Source organism: Sarcophilus harrisii, chromosome 1, assembly GCF_902635505.1.
Source record: "Sarcophilus harrisii chromosome 1, mSarHar1.11, whole genome shotgun sequence".
Taxonomy (NCBI): Eukaryota; Metazoa; Chordata; class Mammalia; order Dasyuromorphia; family Dasyuridae; genus Sarcophilus; species Sarcophilus harrisii.
This window is the reverse complement of record NC_045426.1, coordinates 90,190,666-90,216,931: the sequence shown is the minus strand read 5'-3', so window position 1 is coordinate 90,216,931 and position 26,266 is coordinate 90,190,666. Positions and strand designations below refer to the sequence as shown.

Here is a 26,266-nt window from a genome sequence, read left to right as displayed (position 1 = left end):
ACTCTGGTCATAGGATCACAGACTTGGATCCAGAAGGGATCCCCAAGGATATCTAATCCAATCCCTTCATTTTACAGGTGAGACCCAGAGAGGTGATGTCTTCAAGGTCAAACAGGTAAAAGAGAGGATTGGATAAAGTCTTCCAATCCCAACACTCTACCCACAATGTCACACTGCTTATATATAGCCATTCTCACACATATGCAGTTCATTAGCTGGCAAAGGCTTTATAGCTTTAGGGGGAGAATTCTGGGATTTAAAGGAAGGTTTCAATGGGGATGTTGGCGCAGGTCCCCTGGCTCACCTTGAAGACCTTGTCCCGCAGCTGGTCGGAGAAGGATCTGTGTACCACCAGGGCAAAGAGGACTTCCACGTTATTTGGCTCTAGCAGGAAAGTGCAGAGGGGCTCCTGCACCGGCGAGCTGCGTAACAGGTTCAGAAGCATGTCCAAAATCCCGCATACCTGGAGTGGAGGCAACGTCGCTCAGAACCTCCAGATTCTCACCAGGATCCAGAATAGCCTCCCCACTTCCGTCCTGCTCACTGGGCCAGCTTCCGGGCTGCTCCCCTCATATCCATCCTCTAAGGTTCATCTCAAATGCTACTCTTACAGAAAGCCTTCCTCAACATCCCTCTTTTCTCCTTTGTACCTCTCCTAGCACAATGTTTGCACTTCTCTTGGAATATCTCAAGAATCTGTATCCTTGACTCTACCCCTCCTCTGATCCTCTGACAGTTTCCCATTCGTTATACCTCCTTCTCTTTCATTTTCATTTTCTCCTTATGTATTGATTCCTTTCCCTGCTACTTACAAATATTCCCTGGACACTATGATCTTTAAAAAAAAAAAAAAGCTTCACTTAATGTTGTCCATCCCTAAAGCTATCATTCTGTATTTTTATATCAGCCAAACTCCTAGGAAGAGTGGTCCAATCCACTGATCCTTTTTTGGTTCTCATCCTCCTTCAACTCTGGTCAGCCACTTTATATTCCCAGATAGCTTCTGCTCCCTCATTAGCTTTTATGACATGGCTCTCTCTGAGTGATCTTCTGTCCCACCTGACTACTCTTTCTCGGTCTCCTTTGCTGGATCATCACCCAGCATCCTCTAACTCTTGGGAGTCCCCCTAGATTCTCTACAGGCCTTCTTTCTCTTTTCCATCTATTTTGCTGAATTCATCAGCTCCCATTGGTTCAATTATCATCTCTATAAGGACTCCCAAACCCACACAACCAGCCCCAAATCTCTCCCTTGAATTTCAGTATGGAATCACCAACTATCTCCTGATTATGTCTGCCTGGATGTCTTATATAATCTCAAACTTAATATGTCTGAAATTCAGCTTACTGCCTTCTGCCATAAATTTCTCCATTTCTATTGAAGGTACCACCATACTTCTAGTCACCTGGATCCCCCCACCAAATCATCCTTGACTTGTCCTTCTTTCTCTCTCCATTCCAATCAGTTGCCAGATCTCATCTATTTACCTTCCATGACATTTCTCCCATATAGAGGACAAATCCTCAGTTTAACTTAAAATTCTTCACAATCTGCATGGGATACCCTTCCTTTCTCTCTTCCTCTCCAAAATCCATACAATCAAGGCTCAACTAAGGTATTACCTCTTATAGGAAGCCTTTTCTGATCTTGCCCAACCCCCACCAAATACTAAAGTCTTCTTCTTCAAACTAATTTATTTGCATGCTGTGTCCTCTAGGAAAGTTATAAGCTCTTAGGGAAAAAATTATTTTTTCTTTACAGAGTAGATGTTTAATAGAGATTTGTTGTGTGGAATTGAGAATTCAATTCCTCAACAGAGGAGAACATCAGTGCACGAATCAATCAGAACTGCATCTGTACTTGTGTCCTATACTCCTACTAGTTTTGCAAGCTCTTGAGGACATGGTCATCTGTAAATGTCACATTTTCCCTAGTGCCAGTGGGCTGTTTAGCAAATGTTTGTTGAACTAAGTTGTTTTCTGCTGCACCCTGCCTGGGTCTTCAGGACTGCTCCTGAATCTCACCTCATGCACCTTTCCATGACCCCTCAGATAGCCCTTCAGGTGGCTTCATCCCTCCCCCACTTTGTACCTGGCCTTCATCATTGGACCCAGCCAGGTAGTTGAGGACTGCTTGCATCTCCTCTGGGGAGAAGCTTCGGGCCAGGAACTCCTTGACCAGACTGAACAAGGAGGTCTGCACTGTTCTTAAGTCATCCTCAGCAAGTGGACGCTCCCTCTGTGGGCTGGGACACAGAGAAGGGAGAAACAGGGGTGAAAGATGAGCCAAAAGGCAGGGACACCAGATAGGGAGGCAAGATGGGGAGAGAGAGAGAGAGAGAGAGAGAGAGAGAGAGAGAGAGAGAGAGAAAAGAAGAAGAAGAAGAAGAAGAAGAAGAAGAAGAAGAAGAAGAAGAAGGAGGAGGAGGAGGAGGAGGAGGAAGACACCCCCACTGTCACTCTGCACCCCTCACCTGTAGTGGGCTCGCACTGAGTCAAGGATGTACTGCACTCCGTATTTCTTTCGAACCTTCTGTCTGTGCTCCTTAATGGTGCTGGACAAGTACTGAATGTGACCTGGACCCAGGGGCAGAAAGAGCTGTTTATTTCCTACAATCTCCCAGTCAGAAGAGGGAAGGAACTCTTTATCCTCCTCAGACTGGAAGCTCTTTGAGGGCAGGGCTGAGACTGCCTCTGGCCAGGAGCCATGTCTCCTTCCTTCCTAGCCCTCTCTCCTAGTAGCTAGATCAGGGAAGGTGAATGAACGTTACAGAATGGGGGCAGGAGACCCCGATTCCTGCTCTCCCCTTGGGCTCTTTCACACTCCCAAGGCCCTACCCCTGCCTGTCCCAGCAGAGTGAAGCTTCTAGCCTCCACGCTCTCAGGGGAGAAAGGGAGGTCTGAGGGGACATCTCACCCAGCCGGACGGCAAAGTCACTGTGGCTCCACAGGTGGAAGTTGAAGAGCAGATGCTGGTAGAGCAGGTGCAGGAGGGGTCCGTTGCCCTCAGAGGCTACCTGCTCCATGAGCATCTGGGCAGCCATCAGGACATTCATGTCCATGCAGTGTCTGGGGACCTGGGGAAAGGACACCCAGGAATGTGAAGTTGAATTTCCTAAGATTCCACAGGTCTTAAATATCAGAGAGGTGGGATTTGAATCTAGGTCTTCTGATTCCAAAGCCAATGCTCCTTCTACTAGATTACACTGCCTCTCCTTAGAAATTTATCTTAATCTTATCTGGAACATCTACTCCAAGATCTTAACCTGGGATCTATAATCTTTTAAAAATTATTTTAATAAATGTATTTCAAAATGAGTGGGTTTCCTATGTGATTCTATACTTTTATTTTAGGCATTTAAAATATTATTCTGAGGAGTCCCCTTTTGGCAGACTATCAGAGGGATCAGGATGCAAAAAAAAAAGTTAAAAGTCTCTGTTTTAAACCAACCATCTCATTTTATAGTTGAGCAAACAGAAGCTCAGAGTGGGTAACTGGCCTAAGGTCATTGTTGCAGAGTGAGAATTTAAACCCAGGTTCAGGCAATTACCCTTCCAGAGCACCTCACCATCCCCACCTCACCATCTCCCTCTGGTGATCATGGGAGAGTCATTTACCTGATCTTTCTAGATCTTAATGTATCATTTGTGAAATAAGTGGGGCCAGACTAGAATGATGATTCAGACCCATTACAGCTCTAAATTCTGTAATGAATCCAGACTACAGAGAATAATAACATTTTAATAATTTAATAATTTTAATAATAATAACATTTGCAGAGTGCTTTAATTTACAAAATATTTTCATGGTGATGAGATCCTTGCAAAAACTCTAGGACATAGACAGATTGGAGATTACTATCCCATTTGATAGATCAGAAAAATGAAGCTCAGAAATGGGAAGTAACACTCATCAAACCATCAACAGGGCTATGACCAGATCCAGGAAAGTGGAATTTAGGGAATGAGTTGCCAAATCCCAGCTTGGAGTAGATGGACCAGCTGAGCCATAAGAGTTAGGACTAGCCCAGCCTTTTCCCTTGCCCAGCTCCCCTTGGTCCCCACAACCCCAAGGGAGCCAGAGCTCCATCTCTACAAGCCCTCACCTTCTGCAATAATGCCCCAATGATGGCGGGCCCGTGGCACTGCATCAAGCTCTCCTGGTTCACCAAGTGTCCTCGAAGAAAGTTCTTCACCATGAGCAAGAAGGCAGCCACACCATTCCGTTCTACTCTGCCCTCTTGGGTGGAGGGGAGGCGAAGAGGAAGGGAAGGTCAGAGGGAGGGAAGGCAGAGAGGGCAGCAGGATGAGGCTGGTGATGGGATCTGGGGGAGGGGAAGAGTCACACAGGGATGGAGGAGGAGAACCTATCACCGGGGGTCCCGCTGGGGACCTCAGGATGTCCCGGCTGGGGCTGGGGGTCTGAGAATAGAGAAGGGGCTGAGCTGTGTCAGACCACATCATCTAACCTAAATGTCTTCATTGGGGAAACTGAGACTCAGAAAAGTGAAATGACTTGCCCAAGGTCACAAAGCTAATAAGAAGCATTCCTTTCATTGATTTAATTCTAGAAGTGAGACCGTCTAGTCCGGGGGTTCTTAACCGGGAGCTGTGAATTTGTTTTTAAAATCTAAATGATTGGTTTCCTTTATATAACCCTAAAAATTTTATTTTTGCTTTAAAAAAAATTCTGGAATATGTTTAGAAGAATTGACATGTTTAACCGATATTGGATTGTTTGCTGTTTAGGGGAAGGAGGGAGAAAAATTGGAACATAAAGTTTTGCAGTGGTGAATGTTGAAAACTATCTTTGTGTACATTTTGAAAAATTAAAAGCTATTATTGTTTTAAAAAATTCTGGGAGGGGGTTCACAGGCTTCTCCAGACTGCCAATCCAGGACACACAAAAAAGGTTGAGTCCCTCATTCAATCCGATTCCATTTTACACACTGTATAATATATTGTGCTACATATTACATATTGTAGCCCTAAGAAGGAAGGGCACTTTTTGAAGGAGCCATAAGGAGCAAGATCTGGGATTCAAACCCAGGCCCACTGGACCCCAAATCTGGAAATCTTTTCACTCCATCAATTGTAATCAGACTCATGGGATTTGAAGTTGGGAAAGCTTTTAGTTCAGAGGGGGAGGCAGAAGTAGGGCATGGTGGGAAGGGATCAGACAGAACAGAGACGCTAGACCCAGTACAGGAGAGCAGGTCCCTCCAGTGAAGGGCCAGGCTCTGAACAATAGGGGAGAAGCTTACCTGAGGACTTACCCAGGGGGATAAGCAGACCCTGGGCGTTGTGGGAGGAAGTCAGCTCGGGGCCCACCAGGTCATAGGTTTCAGCTTGTCCCTCAGCTTCCTGGGGCTGGGAGCCCACCTGTTCTAGGAGGGGCAACAGAACTCCCATCCCTCCCACGCAGTTCACCACATCCTAGGGAATAATGAAGTAAGGGTCAGGAGATGGGCTTATGAGGGTCACCGTCACTCCCTTTGCCCACCAGGAACCCTTGAGCTCCCTTCACCTCCCTGCCACCTTCCCACCTTTCACTCGCCATATTTCAGGGGCCGTTTATATTTCCTAGAGCACAGAGGTCTCCCCCTGTTTGAGCCTTCCCCCAACACTGTTGGTCAGTCTTGGAGCTTCATTAAGCCATGCTCCTATACACCCAGGGAGGCTCGTCCCTCCATTCTCTAGATCCTAAGGTCCCTGGGACCACAGAAAGGAAGACCAGGATGGAGCCGAATGAGGAACAGGAGAGAACAGAAAGCACTGGGGCAGAATGGACTGGCAGCATGGAACAGAACAGAGACAAATGTGGAAACATGCTTAAAACGGTTGTACATGTATAACCTACATCAGACTGTTTGTTGTCTGGGAGGGGAGAGGGAAGGCAAGGAGGGAGAAAAAATGTGGAACTCAGGCTCTGACCAAAATGAATGTTGAAAACTATATGTGGAATTGAAAAAATAAAATGCTGTTGAGGGGGAGAAGAACATAATAGAAAAGAATATAGAATAAAATAGATTTTTAAAAAACAGAGCAGTACTGAAGGAAACTTATGGCTGATATCACTGATACCTGCTTTGAGCTTGGCCCTCAGGCCTAGAGCAGCCATCATCACCTTCCTGCCATGACCCTGCCCACCTTCTTTGGCACCTGAACTATCCCAGCAGTCTTGGCTACTATGACCCTCCCCCCAGGAACCAGAAGGTCATTGCGTGAGACCTGGGGTCTCCATCTCAACCCTAGGTCCTGATGACTACATCCATGCTCACTCACCTTCACATCCCAGTTCACCACTTTGTGGCCTGTTAAGCGCCCATCGAGCCCATGACTAGGAGACAGGTCCAGACAGATTTTATTCTTACAAGCCTGAGGAAAGGGAAAAGTGAGTCATCAAGGCCAGGAGTGGGGGGTTCCCAACCCTACTAATCTTACCCAGTGGAAAGGAAGGGAAATGGGAAGTGGTCCCTAATGGCTCCAGGACCTTTCTCCCCCAGGCTAGGAAACATTTGGGGATGGGGAGAAAAATCTAGGAGTCCACTGTAGGCTCTCCCTTGGAAGTCAGGAAGAAAGATTGGAAATCATCTTAGGGACAAACAGGAAATAGATTAAAAGTCAGGATCTAGGCTGGGAAGCTCAGGATGCCAGACTTCTGTTTCTATTATATTTAATTATTTATATATTATTTAGATAATCTTCTATTCCATAGAAACCATCGTCACATCCCATTCTAGCCCTCAACTTCTGTCCTGGGGATAAGAATGAAGACAAGAATTTCAGAGCAGACACAAAAGTGAGTAGTCACAGAGTTGGATGCTAAGAGCAAGGAATAAATGTAGAAGGTGCACAAATGAGGACAAAGGGTGGCAGGTTTGGGAAATGGGGTGAGAGGTCCTGGGGGATATAAGAACGAGGAAAGAGGTCACACAATAAGTGAGAGAGGAGAAAGGCACAGGGGTGGAGGAGGTGGGAAATGGGGATGGACAGGGATAAAAAGGAAAAAATGATCATAGGAAATAGCAGATGGGGTGGAGGATGGAAAATGAGGGACATCTGTGGGAAATGAGGGGAGGGGGTGATAGAAGTAGAGAATGGGGGATGGGAAAGGGAGAGAGTTTGAAGGCTGAGGATAAAATGCAAAGGACAGAAGCAGTGGGGAGAGAACAGAGGAGGAGGGCTGGGACAGAGGTGGGGCATAGGGGGTAGCAGGGCTGGAACCTGGGGTGTATAGTGGAGAAGCATCTTGTTGCTGAGCTCCTGCAGTTCCCCCTCTGGTTTGAAGGGAGATGTCTCATTGGGTCCTGGAGAAGGGAAAAGAGTGTCAGAATTTCACCCATCCTCTGTCCTACCCCCAAGAACATGGGCCGGGTCCCATTCCCTTCCCCACCTCGCCCATCTGGCTCCCTTCATTGGGGTGATGGGCGCCCCAGCCCCATCTAGACGTGGATCTGATCCCGACACCTGTGGAGCTGGACAGGGTGCAAGACAGAGAAGGGCACAACCAGGCGCAGGGCGCTTTTCATGAGTGCACATAATTTTAATAGCAGAAACCCTACTCTCCCTGACCCACAGAGATCACAGTCACTTGTATTATGGAAAACTCAAAGTCCCTGCAACCTGTATATGTGGATGAGAGCACAGGTAATTTTTATACCTTTGCCTCCCGGCTCTATAAGTTTCTCTAACTGCTCCAAACCTCAGTGACCTCTCCCTGGAGCATTGCAAGAAGATGGTAATGGCCAAATGAGGATATGAATCTGATACATCTGACCACGTCATTCCCTTCAAGAACCATCAGTGGCTCCCCACTACCCACGGGATAAAGTACACACAGAGAAAGGCGTTCAACTCTCTGCACAATCTGGTTCCAGACTCTTTCTAGCCTTAATTACCCTTTACTCCTTTTCACGCTCCTGCCAGAACGGACTATTAGCTGCTCTCCAGTTCCACTGTCCTTTCTCCCATTTCCATGCATTAGCACAGACCATCATCCCTCAGAGCTAGAATATACCACGTTCTCACCCCTGACTGTAGAAATCCTGAGAGTAAGAAGCATTTATGTAGCACTTAAAGTTTGCAAAGCACTTTACTGTCATGATCTCATTTGAGTCACACCAACAACCTTAGGGGGAAAGCCAGGTTTAGGAAAATTAAGTAAGTGACTTATCTAAGGTCACACTGCTAGAGTCAACGGCAAAATTCAAATGGTCTTTCTTTGTATAATCCGCTACAAAGTGATTTTCAATGTAGCTCTGCCTACATCATCCCCCACTCAATAACCTACAGTGGTTCCCTATTGTCTATAAGTGCAAAAATAAACTCCTTTGCCTGGCATTAAAAATAATTTTTTCCCTCTGCTTGACATTCAAAGCCCTTCACAATCCTGACCTATCTTTCCGACTTTACTCCTCATATTCCTAGATATATTATTCTTATATTATATATATATATATTATTCTTTATATTTCCAGAAACATTATTATTTATATTTCTATATACAGTAATCTTTATATTCTACTTCTATATACACTATTCTTTTCAACATCCTTCCCCTTCATGTACACTACTCCCTAGCCAAACTATCCTTGTTCTTCCTCATAATCTGTTCCCATTTCTTGTCTCCATGCCTTTGTATAAGTGTCTCCCATGCCTGCAAAGGACTCCTTCCTTGCTTCTACCTCTTAGACATCCTAGCTTCCTTCAAGATAGTCTAACAACCTCCAAAGTTTTCCTGAGCCCACTTTTTCCCCTTCAAATCATCCTGTGTCTATTTAGTATATACCTCTTCCTGTTAGACTGTAAACCTCTGGAGGGGCAGGGACTCTTGTCTTTGTATTCAGTTAGTGGCACAAAGAAAGTGCTTAATTAGTGCTTTCTGACTAATACAAATACAGTTATTATCAATGACACTAATAACAGAGCAAATAGCTCTTTACAAAGTACTTTCTTAGCAACAATCTTATGAGCAGAGAGGGTGAATATTCTCCCCTTAAGTGACTCATGAGTGTATTTAGATAGATAAAGCATATATTAAGCACTTAATATATACCAAGCTCCGTGCTAAACTGCAAAAATTCTTTACAGATTATTGAGTCTAACCCCCTCATTTTGCAAATGACTTAGCTAAGATCACATAGACAAGCGGCAATATTCCCAGTCCCCACTGCTGCAGACCCCCTCACTGCCTCTATTTTCTCTCTTTCATCCTCACATGTTGAAATCCTGCTTTTCCTTAAAGCCCCAGCTCAAGGGTCACCAGCATGGAGCCTTCCTTGATCTTCCAGGTGAGCATCCTACTGCACTTTGTCTCCCAAGGTTGCAATCTCACACTGTTGTACATGGGTACCAGTGCACATCCCCCCTTGCTACGGTGTTAGCATCTGAAGGGAAGGAATGTCTTTTTATTCCCAATAATCCCAGAATCATTAAGCTGGCAGCTGGCATTCCCTGACTTGCCGTTTGGGGACTTTTCATGATAATGCACACTTCATTTCTCGCTTCCCAACTAGGCTCTCTGAAGGTCAGGCCATGTTTCATTCATCTCTATAACCTTTTTCCTCTTCTCCCTTTCCATTCTATGTCGCCCAGCAAGCACATGTACTGGGCCGAATACATTTTTATTGAATGTGGGACAGAAGACACTGTTTTTTAATCAATCAGAAGCCAGGCTTCCAGCCTCCAGCTTGTCTTGCTGTGGTTTAATTGGGTAAATTGGGCTTTTCAGTCCCTATCTGCAGGATGATACGGACCAAACCATCTCCTCCCACCCACCCACGTGTCTGAAGATTAACTGGAAAGGAGCCTTTACCTCCAGCACTCTCTCTCTCTCTCTCTCTCGCCAACCCCGGGGGCCTGAGGGTACCTACCCAAGGTAAAAAGGATTCTGACGTGTGTCGGCTGAAGGACTTCGTGGAAGATGACCACAGAACCCAGCTGGCCCTCCAGGGACGTAGGGCTGCCCCACTCGGTGTCTTGGCTCCCAGCCAGGGTGATGCTCACGCCGCCCTCCCGGGAGGGCCCCACCACAGTGGCGTTGGGCCCCCAAGAAGACATGCTGGCGGGGAAGGACTGAGACCGGGAGAGGGACGGGTGGGCAGAAAAAGGCAGCTGGGACGAGTAAGCTGGGCCAGGGAAGGGGGGCGGGCCCGTGGTGGTCGTTGTGGTGCGCTGGCCGGCCAGGCCAATGCAGCAGGAGGAGAAGGACTGTGAGAGAGAAGAGACAGCACATCAAAGGCGGCTGGGGTCTCGGACAGACCCTCCTCCATCTTGAGTCCAGGGCTTACACCTGAAAAGGACCTTAGTGCCCACCTGGTCCAACCCCAGCACTACAAAGTAGAATTTGAATGGCCTTTAAATACCACACTGTCCAACAAAAGAAATAAAAGGGAAAATTGGGGAGAAAAGCCTTTTTTCTCTTCATATTTATTTTCTGATTTTAAAATTTTAGGAAGGCAGATTAAAAAAACTTATTTCCTATGAGTATACCCCCCACACCCACATAGAGGGAAATATTTCTGGGCCTTTGGGTTCTGATTTCTATGATCTCTAAATATACCTAATTGGGTCATGTAATAAACAGTTATCCTTAACATATTTAATTGTTCTTCTACTAGAAGAATGACTTTAGATTTGAAAAGAAGGTTTTAGCATGATATGTCTATTTCAAATTTCCCCACAAAACTTTTGATTTTCAAAATTTCTGGAAATCTAATTCTAGACTTTTAAGGCCTGTGTCTGATTATATATCATCCTCCAGTCTCAATCCCACCGAGTCTCCTGGTACTTAGCATAGTCTTTATACAACATAGGTATGGTTAATTAGTATGTCCTGGACCTTGGCAAGGCTGGGGGTGACTACAGTTTTCATCAGGTCATGCTTCTAAGCCTGCTGGAATTGTTGGAACATACAAGCTACTGTGAGACATGAATGGTAGAGGAAGCTGACTGCTATCATCAGGCTCTTGGGGATGTCCCTCCTTCTGGGACAAGTCAGTGGAAGAGAAATGGGGAGAGAACAATAAAATGTTTGTGTGTCTATGGAACATTAGGGCATAGAGAGCATTTTCTTCACAATAGCTCCCAGAACTGTGGACTAGTACCCCCATTTTAGATGCAAGGAAATGAAGTCCTAGAGAAGAGAACAACTATTTAAAACTCAAGATGAAACTTGAACCAGGTATTCTGATTCCCGGGACTGTGTTCTTTGTACTAATACCAGTGGTTATCAACATGTGGTCTTTGGGGGTCTCTGAACCCTTTCAGGAAGTCTGTGAGGTCAAAATTATTTTCATAACAATACTAAAATACCTTATACAGTGCACACAAACAAAAGCTTTGGTGGGGGGAAGGAGAGAATCCTTCATAGTTTTTGTGTAAAGGATAAAGTATAAAAGGGTCCTAAGACCAAAAAGTTTAAGAACTTTTAAACTATATCATGATGGCTTTATGAAGAAGGACAGGGATGAGGAATTTTGCTGGAATATCCCCTGGCAATGTGACAATGTCTAGGTAATGGAGGATGGAGCAGAGTCAGGAATACTGGGATCAGCACTAGGACAGGCAAAGGGGATTGAAGAGATTTGCAATCCCTACAACTGGAACTAGTCCATGGAACATCAGCTTGAGGGGAGAGAGCTTGCCTTGGTCATTGTCTATGTGATATAGGGCACAGGACTGAGCACAGATCACGTGTAGTGCTTGGGACTGACTCCAGGAGATCTGTGATCTAGTGCTGGCTCTGTCACTTGTTTGCTTTGGACTAGTCAATAGCCCCATGGGCCTTAGCTTCCTTCTGGGCAAAAATGAGTGGGCTACATTTTGAATTTAATACTTAAAAAGAAAAGCTATACATTACAGAGATTCATAATGTATAATTTTCTTTTTTTTTCTATTCTACCATGAATACTGGAAATGCTTATTTTATTTGGTGTGTGTTAAGTTCAGAATTTAAATTTTTTAAAAATTATGGAATTATAGAAAATATATAGAAATTATATATAATTAAAATTATAGAAAATTAGACTCAGCAGTGTGTCTCAAATATTTAATGTCAGGTTCCTTTTATGTTATTAAAAATCACACAGAGAGGGACAACTAGATGGCACAGCACTGACCCTTTAGGCAGGAGGACCTGAGTCAAATCCGGCCTCAGACACTTAATGTTTCCTAGCTGTGTGATCCTGGGCAAATCACTTAATCCCAATTGCCTTGGCAAAAAAATAATAATAATAATAAAATAAAAAATGAAAGAGAAAAAAAGAAAAAAATCATCAAGGACCCTAAAGAGCTTTTGTTGAGTTATTTCTATAAATATTTACCATATTAGAAGTTGAAATATCTTGGTATTATTATGAACATGGCCTGACTATCTGGTGTATGCAGTAAAGGCAGGCCGCCAGAGGAAAGATCAGCTCCCTGCCTTTTTGTCCCTCCTCCCACACCCTTCACTCTTGGGAAGTTCAAAGGGGTAGCTGCCTTTAGGATCCATTAGGAAAGAGGGCCTAGAAGGAGGACCCGGTCCAGCTCCCCAGCCCAACACTCACCTCATTGAGGGAAGGGCAGCGGAGTGGGGCTGTTTTCAGGAGCTGTCCATCAGCATAGATGTGCAGCAAGTTCTGGCTGAAGGGTCGGCGTCCAGGAACGTGGATAATCGCAATACTGTGCTGAAAGGAGAACCCTTTACATAAGATTCCTCACATTATGCTTTGGGGAAGCTGGGCCACAAATCCTGCTCCTGCCAAATCCCTACCCTGCCACCTGTCTCAGGATGCTCTGGATCCTAATCCTGGGTCTTTGTCTCTCCCATTTGAAAAAGGAGGGGAATCTTTCTCCAAAGACTGGAGTTTTCCAAAGATGGGGAAGCCATATGCTACCCCCTCATCCTATTCCCCACAGCACCTAGTACATGGGTGGATACTTAGAAGGTACTGAAGTCATCATGGTAGAGGAAAGTTCCAGCAGTCAAGAAATTAATGTCCAGAATGGCCTTGTCTCCTTTGCAAGTCTCTGTGACTTGTTTGCAAGGATTAAATTCCTACTGAATTTAGGGCTGGAAAAGGCCATGGAAATTATCTCACTCTATGTCTTCATCCAAAGCCCCAAAAGGTTCAGATAAATTATGTCGGCAGTACATGCAATTCAACTCAATTCAAGCAATTGTTAAGCACCTACTATGTGCCAGGCATGGTGGTAGCTGCTAGGGACACAGAGACAAAATAGAATGAAGTTACCTTCTATTCTATTGAGGGACATGATTTCAAACCCAATGACCTCGTTTCTAAGGTCCCCTTCGGCATTGATATTCTATGACTGATCCATAACAGATCACTTTACATAATACTTTAAAGTTTTAAAAGTTGATTTTCCCCACTACAACCCCTCAAAGTTAGAGAGCCAAATATTAATGCCCTTGTTTTACCGAGGAGGAAACAAAAAGTGACTTATGAAGGTCACATGTAGATTGGGGCTCCTTCTCATCCCCCACATTGTGATTCCCAATTTTCAGTGAGTAGTTTATCCTGCTTAATCAAGGTTGCTTCTAGAGGTAGGCTGGGGAAAGACAGAGAAAGGGTAGAAGGAAGAGAGAGCAGGTGGGGCTGGAGACAGAAGGGCCCAGAACACAAACTCCTCCTTGCCCACCTCCCAGGGCATCTGTGCTCACCCAGGCAGAGTCGTTGAAGGGGAACTCGGGCAGCGACACTGTCATGTACTCCTTCCTGGTGCACACGGCCACCACCAGCATGCCGGCAGGTGTGAAGAAGGCCTCAAAGCCTGTGCCGCTGGGTGTGAAAAAGCTGGGCCGGGCACAGCCCACCCGAGGGCCGCGGTCACCTTCCTTTCTCAGACAGAGGAGGTGGAGGAGGTGGCCCCTGGGGACCCTAGGGCCTGGGTGCTGCTTCATCTAGTGCCCTCCCACTCACCAAAACCAGCCCACAGGCCACCCGGGCACATAATTATACCCCCATCTACCACCCGAATCCAAGTCCACAAACCCTTATTATGTGCCTCCTAAGTGTAGGGCACAGTGTTTAACCGGAGAAGCTACAGAGATGAAAGGAGGCACAGAACTGTCAGAGAATCCTAGGACTCGGAGCTGCAAGGGCCCTGGGGATCATTTAATCCAAGGGAGAATCTGAGCCCCAGAGACTGGAAGGGCTATGCTAAATGGTGGTCGGGGCTCAGACTCAGGTCCTGGGACCAGGCAGTGTTTGGGGAAGGAGTCTGGATCTGGAGGCAAAGAGCATGGGCTGTAATCCTGTCTCTGGTAAGTGGCCCTGGACAAGTCACTCCTCTGGGACCCAGTGTGCCCCTCTGGAGAGGGGATCGGACTATATGGCTTTGAGATATCTCCCACCTCTAAATCAGGAAACCTTTTATAAAATTTCTCCAGACTCCAAATTCCAGATTCCCTCTGAGACTGTTCTGACTTCAAGGGCTGAAAACACCTTCCTCTCCCCCTCCTTTTCTTTCTCCTCCTCCTCTCATGGGCAGAGATCCCTGCCCCATCCCCCCTTACCTGTAGAGCTGCTTCCTCTTGGGCTGGAGGGGGCCCGCAGGGTGGAACCCGGGGCACCCTCCCCTTTGGAGGCTGGGGGCGGGCGGCTCCTGGTGAAGGCAGAGCCAGGCGTGGAAGGAGAAAGCAGCCCCCGGCCACCGCTGGATAGAAGGCACCATGATGCCCGCCATGCTGGGGGTCAGGTCAAAGTAGCGCAGGGCCCGCTCGGGCCCCTTCTGCCGGGCCATCCCCGACAGAGCCCGGATCACTGCAGCAGTGTAGGGGTGAGCCCTCTGGCCTGGCTCCGTCCAGAGCAGGCGGAAAAGGCACCTCAGCTCCGCTGGCCGCAGGGAGACGCCCCCCAGGGCCTGCAGGAGTTCCAGGAGCTGCTCAGCGGCCTGGCGTTTCAGGGCTGGCTCGGTGCCCAGCGCTTCCAGCAGGCAGCTGACCAGGCCGGCCTTCACACACGTGGTGCGGCTGAGAGGGCCCCCGTCACACAGCAGCCGGAGCCGCTCCGACAGGTACACCTGGAGGTCGCTGGAGGCAAGGACAGGGAGCCACTGGGCCAGAATCAGGAGAGGCTGCTCGTTGCGGATGGGGAGCGGTGGGCAAGCATTGTGGTCGCCCTCCACAGCCTGTCGGGGGACCGAGGGAGAAAGTCAATCTCAGCATGGGGAGGGGACCCTGGACTCGCGGACCAAAGGTCCGGGCTCAAACCTGTGTTTGCCACTCTGTGACTTTAGGCAGCTCATCCCTCCGGTGAGAAGCCTCATCCCTCTGGTGACCATCCTCATCCCTCCAGTGAGCATCCTCATCCACAGGGAGAAGAGGCCAGGCTCTGGGACCTGCAAGGCCCTTCCAGCACTGACATTCGTGGATTCTTACATTTCTGTCTCTGATCCTCAGGCCAGCCTTGTGAAGCAGTAAGTCACCTGAGGCTGGGAAACTTATTCTATTCTAATTTTGGTATTTTTTTTTTTTTGATAAACATAAGAGAAAGGGAGGAATGTCACTTGTCCTGGAAGAAGAATGTCAGAAATCTTCTTGTATTTAGAGGAAAGCATAAGGAATAAGAGCTGATTCATCACAAAGTCAGATCAGTCATGATAAACTTGGAGAGCACAGTACAAGAGAAAGGTAGGACTATCACTAGCCCTGGAAAGAAGAGTGTCAGAAATCTTCTTGTATTTAGAGGAAAGCATAAGGAATAAGGGATGAGCTGTCACAAAGTCAGAGCAGTCATGATAAACTTGGAGAGAAACTTAATTTATTTGAATTTCAGTATGTTTTTCTTGATAAACTTGGAAAGCACATTATAAGAGAAAGGGAAGAATGTCACTAGCCCTGGAAGAAGAATGTCAGAAATCTTGTATTTAGAGGAAAGCATAAGGAATAAGGGCTGACTTGTCACAAAGTCAGATCAGTCACAAAATGAGAGCTTGGGGGATTTCTGTTAACACTCTAAGCTAGGCAAAGCCAGGAAGGTGGAAAGCAGTGGCCATAGCCCTGATGGAGGGCCAACCCCTTTCATTCTCTGATGTTTCTTGTACCTAGTACACAAATACATAGAGAGACTTGGCTGCTATTTGGAAGCTAGCACTCAACACAGAGACTTACAGAGTGCTATAGAATTGTACAATGTTGGAAGAGGAAGAAGGTAAAATGAAGAAGAGACAGAAAGCAGAGAATTGAGGGGAGATAAGTCTTGTGTGCCAGGCCAAGCTGCTGAGCTGCCTGAATATCAATAATCATTTATTAGGCGCTGTGCTAGGTACTGAAGATTCAGAGACAAAAAGTCCCAGTACTAAGCTTATAATCTAATCATAACACATGTGCATATACTGATTTAAAAAAATTATCTTGCATTGGTTTGTTGTATATATATATCAAACTTACAACTAATCAATACAAGATTTTTTTTTATTTTGGCAGAGGGATAGTGGGGAGGCACTAATAGTTAGGAAAAAAATAAGAAAAGGCTTTATTTAAAAGATGATGCTGTGCCTTGAAGTGAGAAGGCATTCTAAGCATTAGGAGACAATTTATCCAAAAGCAAAGAGATGGGAAATGGCATTTAATAATTTCACTGTTCAGTCATGTCTAACTCTTTGTGACCCCATTTGGGAGATACTGGAGTGATTTGCCATTCTCTGGCTCATTTTACAGATGAGAAAACTGAGGCAAACAAGTGAAGGGACTTACCCAGGGTCACACAGTTAATAGGTGCCCGAGGTCAGATTTGAATTCACTTCTTCCTGACTCCAGGCCTGGAGTTGTTGAGAAAAGTAAGAAGGCTAGTTTAGCTAAACCAGAGCATGTTTGAAGTAGAGTAAGATGGAACAAGGCCATAATAGAAGGCAAGTTTGAAGGGTGACTAGAATTTATTTAATAGGGATCTGACAGACTGGTGCTTAAAGAAAATCACCTTGGTAGCTGGACTAGAATGGGGAGACACTTGAAGCAAGGAAATAAATCTAGAAGACTATTACAAAAGGCCAGGGCAGAAGGTGGTTGATTGGCTGGGTTACTTGAAAGGAGAGGAGAGAGAGAGAGGAGGAATGTTATGAAGGTAGAAATGACAAAATTTGGAAACTGATGGATGGGGAGAGGGTGACTGAGGGAGAGGAGACAAGCCTGACACTGAGGTTATAAACCCTGGTAACCTTACCCCAAACAGCCAAGTCTGATTTCTCTCCCTCCCTTAGGGACTGATTCAAATGCCACTTCCTCCAGGAAAGCTTCTTGGATTCTACCCAGACAGTATTGCTGATATATAACACCCCTTAAGGCACTTATCTACTATCATAAGTCATTTTCATTTTTGTCTCATTTCTCCCTACTAGATTATAAATTTCACAAAGCTAAGGATTGCATCTTATTTAAACTTTACGTCTCCTTCAGCACAGGACTCTGAATTCAGTGTATTTTGTAAATGAATGAATTAGATCCTTTCTCTCTCTAATATCGTTTAGTTTAAGTTGCTTTTCAGCTTTGATGGTCTATGAATCAATCACTCTACAGAGCTGTGAATAGGAAGACTAGTGGAGAAGCCTCATCATGGAAACAAATTTCCTCAATTCAAAAGACCAAGTTCAGTAACCCGATGCTATTTGACATGTAAAACTTTCTTATTAATAAGATCACAGGCTTAAGATTTGGAAGGAACCTTGGAAGTCATAGGTCCAACTGCCTCATTTGACAAATGAGGAAACTGAGATTGACACTGGCAGAGTGACTTCTGTATGGTTGGTGACCCAGGCAGTGTGTTCCAGAGTTAGGATACTGAACCAGATCTCTGGAGACCCAATCAGTGCTTGTCTGACTAAACCATGGAGCCACATGGAAAATAAAACCAGTCATGAATCCTCCTTTCAGGCTGCTACCATTTTCCAAATGAAGAAGCCAGGGCCAAGGGATAGGAATTAATTTATTCATGTCACAAAGCAAATTATATTAAATGGCCCTGGACTAGAATTCTCAGATTTCAGTTTCAATCCTGCTATTATATACACACACACACACACACATATATATATATATATATATATATATATATATATATATATATATATATACAATATATACACATTTAAAATCTTACATATATAAAATCTTAATGAAATTTTAACTTATTAAAAGCTTTTGGAAAACCCCAGATATAAGGTGCTTAATCAATGCTGATTTAATGAATTAATAACAGAAAGAGGAGTGAATAGCTAGTTGAATGAAGAAACAAATACTCCTCATCAAAAACGTGCAGTCTTTAAGGCATGAGAGACAGAGACACAGAAATGTAATTCACATATTTTCTGGATGCCAACCATTGTGCATGTGACCACTCTCACCCATCCCCTATATTGTAAAAATTCTGTCTATGTGTCCCATTTGAGATACAGGTAGAGTTCAGGACCAGTACAAATTGTACAAGACAAAGGAACTCAGATTAAAGAGATCTGCAAATCTGACCAGTCTGTGTTTTAATATACACCATGCCAAATGTTAATTACTCCATCTCTTCCCTCATTCCCACTTTCTTACCATGTTGAGCAATTCCTGGAGAAGCCTTCTAGTGGGTGGACCTTGGCTCTTCAAAACTTCATACAAGTGGGAATAGCCAATTCTCTCCTTAAACACTTCCTGAAGGAATAATTTATACAATTATATAAATACTTTAAAGGAACTCTTTCAAACTCTTTGAGAACTCTAATCAATACAATGATTAACCATAATTTCAGAGGACTGAAGATGAAGCATGTTCTCCACTACTGGACAGAGAGGAGATGAAACTCGAGATACAGCAACAGACATATTTTTGGACTTGGCCAACATGGGAATTTGTTTGGCTTAACTAAGTATTTGTTATGAGAGCTTTTTTTCCTTTCTTTTGTTTGTTTAATTGGAGGAAAGAAGTCAGACAGAAAATAAATGCTTGTTAACTGAAAAAAATTTCAAAAAAAAACCTTTCCATAAACACTTCTTGTTGTGGGAAAGAACATTTAGGGCCATTCTGGTTCAATATTAATAATTACAATAATGATAGCAACTATCATTCCCATAGTGCTTTGAAGTGTTTTACTCACAATTTTATACCTATTATGATCCCCATTTTGAAAACAAAGAGACTGAGGTATTAATGTGGGAAATGTCTTGACCAAGATCACACACAGTTAGGAAGTGTAGAAACTGGGACACAAATTCATTTCCTGATTCTTCACCCAGTGCTCTTTCTACTACTCCCTAATGCTACCTACAGCCTAAGCTCAGAAGCCCTCTGCTTCTATTAGGCTGTTCTTCCTCCCTGTCCCCCAAATTCTAGATTTATTCCTAATTCACATTCATCATTCTCCACTGCTTAAAATGCCTATCCCTCCCTTCTACCAAGTATCCAAATCTTATCCTGTCCTTCAAAGGCCCTGATCACAGAATCAATTTGAGAATTGATCTGATCAACACAAGGACCATATATAATTCCAGAGAGCTGATGATAAGGCATGCTATTGACCTCTTGACAGAAAGGTGATGGATTCTGGGTAAGAATGAAATAATTTATTTTTTTGGAGATGGCCAATGCAGGAATTTGTTTTGCTCAATTATGCATTTTTTTTGCAAAGGTTTTGTTTCTCCACACACACATATACATATGTCCCATGTGAAATGATAAAGTAGGACATTGAAAATAGATTTTTGTTAGTCAAAAATTTTAACTTAATTTAAAAAAAGAATGAGAGTTGGAAGAAACCTCAGTAGTTGAGCCCATACATGAAAGTATTCCCACTCTACCATAATTGACAAATGTCTGTCCAGCCTCAGAAATGAAGACCTCAAAAAAGGGGGAAACAACCAAATCTTTAGCAAGCCATTTCATTTTTAAGCCAACTTTAATTCTTAGGAAGACTCATTATTTGTTATGACCTTTGAGACTGTTTAATTCTTCTAACCTTGACTGGTTCTCTTGTCCATTATTATGCTCTGACTTTTGTTATTTGAATACATCCCATTTTTGGATTAACCATTAATTCTCAGATTGCTAATTCTGCTTATACCCTTTTTATTGGTTTTTTTCTCAACAGTATTTTATTTTTCCAATTACATGTAAAGATAGTTTTCAATATTCATCTTTGTAAGATTCTGAATTCCAATTTTTTTCTTCCTCCCTCCTTTACTTCCCTCCTCCACAAGATAATCTGATATGCATTATACATATATAATCATTTTAACTAGATTTTCCTATTTGTCATATTTACACCCCTTTCAAAGTTTTATGTTCTCTTGACCCAGAGACATCTGAGCAAATAGAGAAGGACCCAAAGACACAAATGTTTTTCTGACGTTATATTTTCTGTACCCAAGACTTACAACACAGTGGCTTACAACACAGTCTGGCACACAAGATCTTCTCTCTGGTTTACGCAAAATATAAACAGATAAGGAAAGCCGTATAGGACTATCAGAAAGAATTTCTGTGTTATACTTTTTTGAATCAAGAGGTCTCAGTCAATATAGTTGGCCTTAAAGTCACAGTAAAAGTTCATTTAGGAACATTAGCACAACTTCAGAGTAATAAAAAGTCGGTGATTTCTTTATAGATTCTGATAGCAACTACTTCCTTCTAAGTCCTAAAGATAAGCTGCTCTGACTCCCTGATTGTGCTAATAATTTTCTCATATCTCTTCCCTATCCGGCACTCTCAGTTCTTCCTTGTACTTCATCATGCAGCTATAGTCCACTGCTGCCATCCCCACTTTGCCCCTTGCCCAGCAGCTGCAGGAAGCACCCCAGGATGTCTCCCATGCTAATCCTACCCAATAGCACCTTACCTTGGCAGATGGAGAGTTGCTCATGATGGAAGTAAGCACCCTGACAGCATGGACAGCAATAGCATCAGTGTCTTTGTCTAGCACCTTCAGGGTAAGGAGAAGGAATAAAGTTATAAAAGACTAAGAGTTCACACAGTTCTTTGCTCCCTCCCTACCCAGTCACTTGGTCCCCAGGATCTAGAGTCTTTGAGGGATTAGGAGGTTATGCAATGGAAGGAGATGAGGGTTTCCCTTAAAGGATGATAAAGGCATTCCATTTTGAGAACTTTCCCAGGGGGAGAGCACTATGTCCTATCTCCTCATTTGTAATCATCTCAGATCATCAGCCAGTTCCAGAAAGGTCCTCTGTGGATCCAAGGCATTCCTTTGCTCAGTGCTGACTGAAGAGGGCTGGTATCAATGGGATGAGGTAGCTATGACCTGGAGAATCTTGATGCTGAAGCCCATGCTAGGAGTAATCATTGGACTGAGATTGTGAGATAGGACCAGGTACCTGCATAGAAATCCTGGAATTCTTGGTGCCATACAGCATGCTCAGTACTGATTCCCACCAGGATTCAGAATACATAGGCAATGAAGTACCAAGGGAACATGGGAAGCTTGGGAGTTGATAGTTGGTTGAATGGGAAAATAGAGACTCATTCCCTGAGCCAGGAAGGGTTCCACTTCTTTCTACATGCAGGACTTCTAATTGATCCCCATTTCTTTGGGCTTCTTTCTTCTCCTTCAACACTCTCCCCTACACCCTTCTCCCTCCCACCCAAAGTCTTCTGACTTTTATTTACAATCAGGGACACATGTAAAGAGAATTCCCTCCACCAGTTCTAAGCAAACAGAGGAATGGGTAGGTAGGGGAAGATGTAGAATATAATGTATAATAGATACTGAATTTGGTGAGAAGTGGGGAACTCTCATTATCATGACCTTCAACCCAATCTTGGGAAACTTCTTGGATGTCGCTTTGCTATGGGAGAAGAGTCCAAACGCTACCATCTCATTTTATAATGAGTTCACCTATTCCCTCCTTCTGGTTAATCCTTCTCTGAGAATAAAGATATCTTAGAATCCAAAGGGATCTGGATTCCCCACACTCATAGGAATTTGGAGATTAAGAGGCCTTAAAACAAAAAAGCAACAAAAAAACTTCCCTCACTTTACAATTGAGGAATTGAGACCCAACTAGAAAGGACTTAGCTAATACCAAATTGCTAGTAAATGGCAGAGCTGGATTTGAATCCAGTTTGTGGCTACTGATGAGCTCCCATCTGCCACCAGCTGGTGTTTTCTCTGACAGTGAGAGGTTCTTCTCTCTGAGACAAAGGTATTTTTCTCTGGAATGGAGCCAACGGTAGCAAGTGGTAGGGTGGCTTCATCAGTGGGGCCGAGCAGATTGATCAGATTTGTACTATTTGACCCCAAAAACAAATAACTAGAGGACTTGAATTCAAATCTAGTCTCAGACACGTAGCATTTCCTAGCTGTGTGACCCTGGGCAAGTCTCTTAGTCCTAATTGCCTCAACAACAACAACAACAACAACAAAAAAAAAAGGGGGGGGAGGACAAGTTCCAGAGAGGCAGATTATGGCTCAATATGAGGAAAATCTTGCTAAAAAGTTAAGCAATCACAAAGAGAAATGAATTGCCTCATGAAGAAATGAATTCCCTCTCGCCAAAAGAGATTTTCTGGGAATGCTGTCAAGTCTTATGAGGTTCCTTCTAGCCCTAAAACTCTATAGTTCTATGACCCCAAACCTGAGGTGCTTTTGACCCCAGAAGCCAGTTCCTGGGAATGTGAGACTTGATGTTGGGGTAAGAACAAAATTGGAGTTGAGGGACATGAAAAAGGGGAAGATCAGGAAGGGGAATGATCAAGCAGAAGAGGATTGGGGGAATCTGGAAGGAAAACCAGCTCCAATCACCACCATGCACGGCTAGGACACACCAGCAGCCCCCACCAGACCCACAATGGGGATGCCAGCAGTGGTAATCCCCCACCCCAGGGACCATGAGAAAACAGGGTGTGAGAAGAGATTAACAGACTTCCCTTGGGTTTTAATGCTGACCTTCCACCCCTCAACGAGGCCATTTCATCCTTATCGCCACAATATGAACTGAAGTACCCTCAGCCTGGTAGTGCCCTGTGGGACCAAGTGAATTTGGCACAGTCTGGTGGTCACAGTACATCCCCCCTCCCCGCTGTCCTCAAAGGAAGGCAGCAGTAGGGCAGTTATGAGTGTGAAGACTTAAGGTGCACATACAGACTCTGTCAGTTCTCCCTAAATAACAAGGAGAGCACAAACTTAGAAAACACTTAATAATTTAGCACTATGAGATTGCTGGCACAAATCTTATTTCTAGTTTAAAGACAAATAGAAAAACCGAGGGACAAAAGTGAAATGACTTGTGTGACCAAGTCACCCAAGCAGAAAATGTTAGGGGTCAGATTTAAACAATGGTCCCCTCACACTGAGTTCAGTTCTCCTATCTGTTATGTTTGTTCTCTCAACATGTATATTATCCACAAGTAGAAGGGATTAAATATTTCAAAACAAAGGGCAATAGAAATTCTGCTATTCTATCACATCAGGGGATGCATGACGGGATATTTATATATGTGTTTTCAACAACTGGCCTTCCTTATTCTCACTGACATGCTGAGTTTTTTCTTAACTGAAGTCCTTTCCAGGGGTAAATATTTTCTCCCTCATCAGATTTTCCTAGGTATGTCACCTGGATCTCTCCTTTGCCCAATGTAAAATCATCACGTATCAAACTTACTTGTGTGTGTGCTGTATTCTCCCCAAGAAAATGTTTACATCTTCTCTGTGTCTCTGGGACTGATCTCGGTATTTTGCATGTAGTATGTGCTTAATTGACGTTTGTTGCAAAAAACAAGACCTTACAATGGCAAGGGGAACAATGGCATAAGTTAAGTCCTACCAAGCTGAAGGGGTTCCAAGAGTGAAAGTGATACGGACTGGGAAGGACCAGCCACAATGTCTTCAAACATGTGGCTCAGGACCCCAGTGGCTACCAGGGGACGGGTTTTGTTTTTGTTTTAAAGCAACTACAACTCCTAAAACTTCTAAGGGGTGCAGGGGCTAGAGCTGAGCCAGCTGAGGACACAGCATTCCTCCCAGCTTACCAGGGATCCAGAAAGTAGGTAGGATGAGTTTGTGATGCTGGGGCACCTTGAGCAAACAATGAGGGAAAGCATCCTGGCAGTGCCCAAAGTGCCTCGTGAGGTTAAAAGACAAGGCAGGATTAAAATGACACTAAGGACAAAGAACACTCCTGCTTCAATGGATCTGTGACTTTATGCAGACAGAGATCTCATTCCCTTGATCTAGAATGCACATCCTCCACAGAGCAGCCTTCCTAGAGAAGAGATCTGCAAAGATTTATTAGCCTAGGATCTAACGCCCTTTATAATCTGGCTTTCATCTGTTTCCATCCCTTCTTTCACATCATTTTTTTCTTCACCATCTCTATTTCTTGTGTTTCTTTCTACTTATGTCCTCCTCAGCCTCTGGGGACAGACTAGTTAGGGATTCAAACTCAACCCTCATGCTGTGTTCCTGGCAAAGATGGCAGAAACCATGACCACCATGCAGGCTTCTTTGCTTGGCTAGCATGGGGTGGGGACACGGGATTTGGGGGTGGGGGATGGTGCTGGCATCTCCAGTGGCCCAAAGCTACCCCAGGGAAGCCCCAACCAGCACATCAAGCGGTACCTTCTGAATATCGAGCTCGGTCAGTAACTGAGTGGCGAGATCGTTGCCCCCCTCTGGGGCCACCGGGCTTCTAGCCCGCAGGTAGAGCTAGCGGAAGGAGCAAGAAGCCAATATGAAAAGAGGAGGAGGAAGAGAAGCAGGGCCGGGGATGGGAAGAAGGAGATAAGGCAGAAAAGGAGAGACAGAAAATGTTTACAGCAGAAAACGCAGGGTAAATATTTTTTCCTCATCAGATTTTCCTAGATATGTCTGCTGGATCTCTCCTTTGCCCCATGTAAAGTTACCTTGTATCAAACTTACTTGTGTGTGTGTGTGTGTTGTATCTCCCCAAGAAAATGTTTACATCTTCTTTGTATCTCTGGGACTGAGCTCGGTACCTTGCATGTAGCATGTGCTGAATACTGTGGTGTTACAATGACCAAGTTTGGTTCCAAAGAAGGGCACTTTACCCTGTCTCTCTTCAAAGGGGGAACTTAGGGGCAGGCAGGGGGAACTACCTATGATATTCAACTATTCTGACATCTTGGTTAATTTTGCTGAACCATCCTCTTTTCTTATTCTTTACTATAGAGTATAGCTTTCAGGGAGGGGGGAGTAAGGAAAGATACATGACAGTTGAAAATAATGTAAAAACAAAAGAACAATATTTGAATTTGAAAATTTTTGAATTTTTTTTGAAAATTTATTTGAAGGGCAGCTAGGTAGCGCAGTGGATAGAGAACCAGCCCTGAAGTCAGGAGGATCTGAGTTCAAATCTAGCCTCAGACACTTAACACGTCCTAGCTGTGCGACCCTGGGCAAGTCACTTAACCCCACTTGCCTCAGCAAAAAAAAAAAATTTTTTTTGAATTATTTGAAAAATAAATATTTGTTGTGATTAAACTGTCTTTAAGCTGTTAGTATAACCACTAGCACTACTGTCACCTCTAGTCCTTTTTTATTCTTTGCTATAGAGGATGGCTTTCTGCAGGGGAGGTAGGAAAAGAAAGACACAAGAGTTAAAGGTAATGTAAAAAAAAAGAGCAATATTTGAATTTGAAAATTTTTGAATTTGAAAAATTGAATTATTTGAAAAATAAATATTTGTTGTAGTTAAGCTGCCTTTAAGCTGTTAGCACAACCATTATCACTACACTCACCTCTAGTATAGGTTAAAGTATCAGGCCCCAGCTGCTACACTTGGGGGCTGCACAGCCATGTATATTTAAAACAGAAGAAGGACAATCACAAGAAATGATAGATTTAATCAAGCCAAACTTTCGCCATTTGGTGGTTTCATCTGCTCAGAGAGTGAAAACCAGATCCAGGCGAGCGTGTGAGTCATGAGCAAGTCACCACTACATTGTCTGGTTTCAGAGGGAGCCAGTTCCCTGATGCTTCTCCTCTCCAGTAAGCTACCGAGGCAGAGACGTGGGGAAGGGGGTAGAGAAGTCATGTGTTCTTTTCCCAGGTAGCTGGTATCCTGTGACAGGGCCTACTACTGTTCCACTGTGTCAAGGGATCAGCTTTCCCATAACACATGAGGCCGTACAGTGATCAGAAGAACTTTCAAAAACAGCTTTTACGACCCTTTCTGTAATACTTCTGGCTCTGAGATTCTCCCCATGACTTCGAGGGGACATTGTGAGAATCCAAATGGAATAATTTCTTTGTAAAGCTAGGATTTAATAGCACAAAGAACTTTCCAAATGTTATCTTGTTTGATTCTCAT

General features: G+C 44.2%; 1 protein-coding gene across 5 annotated transcripts in view; it reads right to left on the bottom strand.

The window, feature by feature from the left end:
• NBEAL2 (neurobeachin like 2) overlaps nt 1-26,266 on the bottom strand; it is a 158,310-nt gene that overhangs the window by 32,525 nt on the left and 99,519 nt on the right. For 3 of the 5 annotated variants that reach the window (XM_031960582.1, XM_031960562.1, XM_031960574.1), the window contains exons 10-24: nt 24,556-24,642; nt 20,821-20,904; nt 18,542-18,640; nt 14,525-15,138; nt 13,670-13,802; nt 12,552-12,671; nt 9,876-10,212; nt 7,228-7,310; nt 6,286-6,378; nt 5,265-5,436; nt 4,107-4,240; nt 2,918-3,077; nt 2,475-2,577; nt 2,093-2,246; nt 305-463 (exon numbers count right to left, since the gene is read on the bottom strand). In XM_031960582.1, coding sequence (XP_031816442.1) covers nt 305-463; nt 2,093-2,246; nt 2,475-2,577; nt 2,918-3,077; nt 4,107-4,240; nt 5,265-5,436; nt 6,286-6,378; nt 7,228-7,310; nt 9,876-10,212; nt 12,552-12,671; nt 13,670-13,802; nt 14,525-15,138; nt 18,542-18,640; nt 20,821-20,904; nt 24,556-24,642 — 2,532 coding nt within the window. The remainder of the gene's footprint in view (nt 1-304; nt 464-2,092; nt 2,247-2,474; nt 2,578-2,917; nt 3,078-4,106; nt 4,241-5,264; nt 5,437-6,285; nt 6,379-7,227; nt 7,311-9,875; nt 10,213-12,551; nt 12,672-13,669; nt 13,803-14,524; nt 15,139-18,541; nt 18,641-20,820; nt 20,905-24,555; nt 24,643-26,266) is intronic. The other 2 variants (XM_031960568.1, XM_031960578.1) reach the window with 2 other exon arrangements.